The following is a 3,764-nucleotide window of genomic DNA, read 5'->3' as shown; positions in this document are numbered from 1 at the left end:
CTGCTCTTAAAATAAGGCCGCCCGCTCAATTAGCTACCTCATCAAGCACTTACTTCTTAGGTGCAAACACTTCTCTAGGTGTGAACACACCCCTAAGGACGAGTGTGCCCCATCAAAGAATAACAACCTCGTACTATTTGGGACCACTACCTCTAAACCTCATGTACACTATGCCAGTATATCTACTGTCCATTATAACAGCCTGCCATATCACACTACAGGACAAGAGGACATCTCCTATAAATACCCTTCCAACGATAAATAAAGGATCAACCTTCAGAGCCTTGAATACACTCTGAGCAATCTTCATCTCCCCCAATAATCAGTCTATCCTCTTGTCTATTTTCGACTCTCCGGCTCTCTAAATGAAACAGCCTTTTTAACACCACTACATACTCCTCCTTACAGCCTCCCTACGTCCTCTTTTGTTGTACATTTTATCAACAGTAATAAATAAGATTTTTCCTCATGTTATTACATTATAACCAAACAAGGCATTACATTATAACCAAACAAGGCATAAGTGTGTTGGTTAATAAAATATTAGTTGACACACATAGGGGTAAGCAAAACTTAATTCGATTAAAAAATAAAAAAATCAAATTTTGAGTTAATCAAAACGAGTTATTCGGTTTTTTAGTCAACTTAAATAAGTAATTCTAGTTTTGAGTTCAAATCGAGTTGAATTATACAATTCGATTAACTCGAATAATTCGAATAACAAATTGGTATAAATACCCTTTGATCCCTATCAATTTTGGAAATAAGCAAATTGGTGTCTCTCTAAACAATAATTACAAAAAAATCAAAATAATTTTTAAAATTCAAAATATTTATAAAAATTTCAAAATTTATTTTTAATAAATTATATATTTTTTAAAAATATAAAGAAAGTTCAATTTTCTAAAATAATAATTTTGGGGACATAAATAAGTTAATTAATGATTGAAGTTGACGTGTTTTTTTTTCTTATTTTGCTTTCAAAGAGTTTTTAAATATATATGATTTCAAATTTATGTGCTCTAACATGGAATTAGTTATACTATAACAAAATTTTAATTTAAATTGTTTAATTTTGTAATTTCAAGCAAATAATTTCACTCGGTTTGACTTGACTTGAATTTCATTTCACTTACTTGATTCAAAGTCATTTCAAATCGAATTAAAATGATAAAATAAGACCAATTAACTCGATTAACTTAAAATTTTTTACTCAATTAGATTGAATGGTCACCTTAGATAAAAAATAGAATCTTTAAAAATTATAAAATTATATTGATATGCGACACTCACACCTAAATCTAAACGACAGAGTGATTTGGTGAGTCACACCAAACTCCATTTAAACCAAGAATGAGCGATGCATCAAAAGAGTAGTGTAAGCAAAGCTCTCAACGATGGCTTCCAAAGCTCTGCTATTTCCATTGGCTGCTCTTCTGCTAGTTTCTACAAAGGTATAGGCTTAGGCTACCTTCCATGCACCGTTTACCTATGGTTCTTAGTTGTTAATATCATCTAACTCAAACTTCATCTTTTTTGTTTTTCTAGGTTTCATCATATGAGCAAGAAGAGAAGCTTGAGGTTAGTTTTTTTCTTTCCCAAACAATGTTCAGCTAAAATCTTGAGCAAACATGGCTTTTATATTTTTGGCATATTCTATTTTGGAAAACAAGAATTTATATGTTATGAAAATGAACTTACAGAGATTATGAGTTCTTCAACTTTCATCGTTTGCTGAAATTGTTGCATATTCATATGCAGATACCAGTCAAGGCACCTCCAGCCCCGGTTCAGACCCCAGCTCCAGCACCCTCAGCCGAGGTTCTTAGTCCTCCATATGAACCACCAGCTCCACCACCAGTCAAGGTTCCTAGTCCTCCATATGAACCACCAGTCATGGCTCCTAGTCTCCCATATGAACCAACAGCTCCTACACCACCAACTCAGCCACCCACTCCACCATATATACCTCAAAATCCTACACCAGCACCTCCAGCCACAACTCCATCGCCATACAAGCCACCAAGTCGAACATTTCCACCAGTTATAACAAAAAAGGGTAAAAAGAAAACACTACATTTTTATGTTTCCTTGTAAAATCAACTTTTCTGACAATTTGTACATGCAGATTGCATACCTTTATGTGGACCAAGATGCAAATTACGTTCAAGGACTAAGCTATGCTTGAGAGCTTGTATCAGATGCTGTTACAAATGCAAATGTGTTCCACCAGGGACGTACGGAAACCGAGAAATGTGTGGCAAATGTTACACAGAACTGAAAACCCGCTATAACAAGCCCAAGTGCCCTTGAAAACCCAAATCACACTTCTTGGGGCTTCTTTATATGCTTAGCTAAAAAAGTTTTCAGCAATAAGTTTTTAGAGAAGGGAGAAAAACGATTAGTTTTATTGTAATGCTTTTTAGCATTATTTGGTTGTAATAGAATTAGATCAAACTTTTCGATTAATCCATCGGTTAATGAAATTCGTTTTAATGAAATTGTATTATAATTTAACTAAATCAAAATTCACTTAAAATTAAAATTGATTTAATCAAATCGAATTCGCTCGGTATGTTAGAATTTTGTCTGCAGGACACAAAGTATGTTACAACATGCTTTTTGTTTGGTCTGGGGGCTTGAATGATTTTCATATTATTTGCCTGTTATTTTTTTACTTGTATGATATTTATTAAGTGATTGTGGGAGTTTTGTAAGAAGAAAATAAAATAATTATGGAGATATGAGAGTCCTTAAAATATAGGATTTTGTAAGAAGATATTTTAAGAGTTCATTTGGAAATAGATTATAAAGGTTTTTGGAGATTTACGGGAGTAATTATCAACTCTTTACAGTCTTGCTAGACACCTACATAGAGAAAGAAAGAGTTGATTTCTTCATTTGTGAGCACTAATATATGAACGTGAGAGAAATTTTTTTATGCCTTTTGTGAGAGCTTATTGTACACATATTTGAGCGTGATTACTGACCTTCTATGGGAGGGTTTGGGTTGAGAGTGAGTGCATACAAACTAAATAATCTTTGTGGTTGCAATTATACTAGATGAGCTTGGGTAGATTGGATGGTTAGCAAAGTTTGTACTACTAAAATTTGTATAGTGGATTTGCTCTTTAGGTGAGACCCGGTAGAAGTAGGTTGTTGAATTAAATTGCCTAAAGTCTTCATTTTTTTTTTTTATCTTATTATTTTATTCTCTACATTGCAATGTCAATTGCGCCTTCAAACTAAAACAGACTATTTATAGAACGTAATCAACTTTCACTATAAATATATGATATAATATTACATAATATAATAATCTTAGCACTTCATTACCCAAATCGTAGAGTGTCACATTCGATACACAACAGCATCTACAGTAATTTCTAGTCAATTTTGAGATATGTGTGACCCTAACTCTTGCAAATCCAATAGTTCACCACTTGTATCCAATCTACGACCTATGCGTGGAGAAGAAAATCCAACGCATTAAACATTTATATATTTAGTGGTGCTTAAATTATAAACATCATTAAAATTTATATAGTTATTGAAGAAATAAATCAGAAACCAGATAATGTTGTTGTGATACAAAATATAACATTAAACAAATTTCATATACTTGTAACTTATTGAAAAAATTGTATGTTTGAACTTTGAAAATGATATTATTAGAAAAGACAATCACGCCATCAAATGGACATGAAAAGTATAAAAAAAGTTGTATTTATTATATTATATACTCATTTATTCATACTCATGAA

The 3,764-nt window shown here is 32.3% G+C and overlaps 1 protein-coding gene across 1 annotated transcript; it reads left to right on the top strand.

Moving 5' to 3' along the window:
* Positions 1 to 1,318: 1,318 nt before the first annotated feature.
* On the top strand, positions 1,319 to 2,427 carry LOC105797831 (gibberellin-regulated protein 14). Its single transcript, XM_012627738.2, has 4 exons — positions 1,319 to 1,454; positions 1,549 to 1,581; positions 1,762 to 2,059; positions 2,129 to 2,427. Exons 1-4 carry the CDS (start codon positions 1,398 to 1,400, stop codon positions 2,311 to 2,313), a joined length of 573 nt encoding a protein of 190 aa, XP_012483192.1. The 5' UTR covers positions 1,319 to 1,397; the 3' UTR covers positions 2,314 to 2,427.
* The last annotated feature ends 1,337 nt before the right edge of the window (positions 2,428 to 3,764 follow it).

The sequence above is a fragment of the Gossypium raimondii genome, chromosome 9 (genome assembly GCF_025698545.1).
Source record: "Gossypium raimondii isolate GPD5lz chromosome 9, ASM2569854v1, whole genome shotgun sequence".
Taxonomy (NCBI): domain Eukaryota; kingdom Viridiplantae; phylum Streptophyta; class Magnoliopsida; order Malvales; family Malvaceae; genus Gossypium; species Gossypium raimondii.
This window is presented reverse-complemented; position numbering and strand designations above follow the sequence as displayed.

Bases quoted from the DNA above. Each gene is read 5' to 3' on its own strand.
- LOC105797831 (XM_012627738.2), top strand. From the start codon at position 1,398: ATGGCTTCCAAAGCTCTGCTATTTCCATTGGCTGCTCTTCTGCTAGTT. The intron at 1,455-1,548 runs GTATAGGCTTAG...TTGTTTTTCTAG, and splicing joins TTCTGCTAGTTTCTACAAAG to GTTTCATCATATGAGCAAGA. The intron at 1,582-1,761 runs GTTAGTTTTTTT...ATTCATATGCAG, and splicing joins AGCAAGAAGAGAAGCTTGAG to ATACCAGTCAAGGCACCTCC.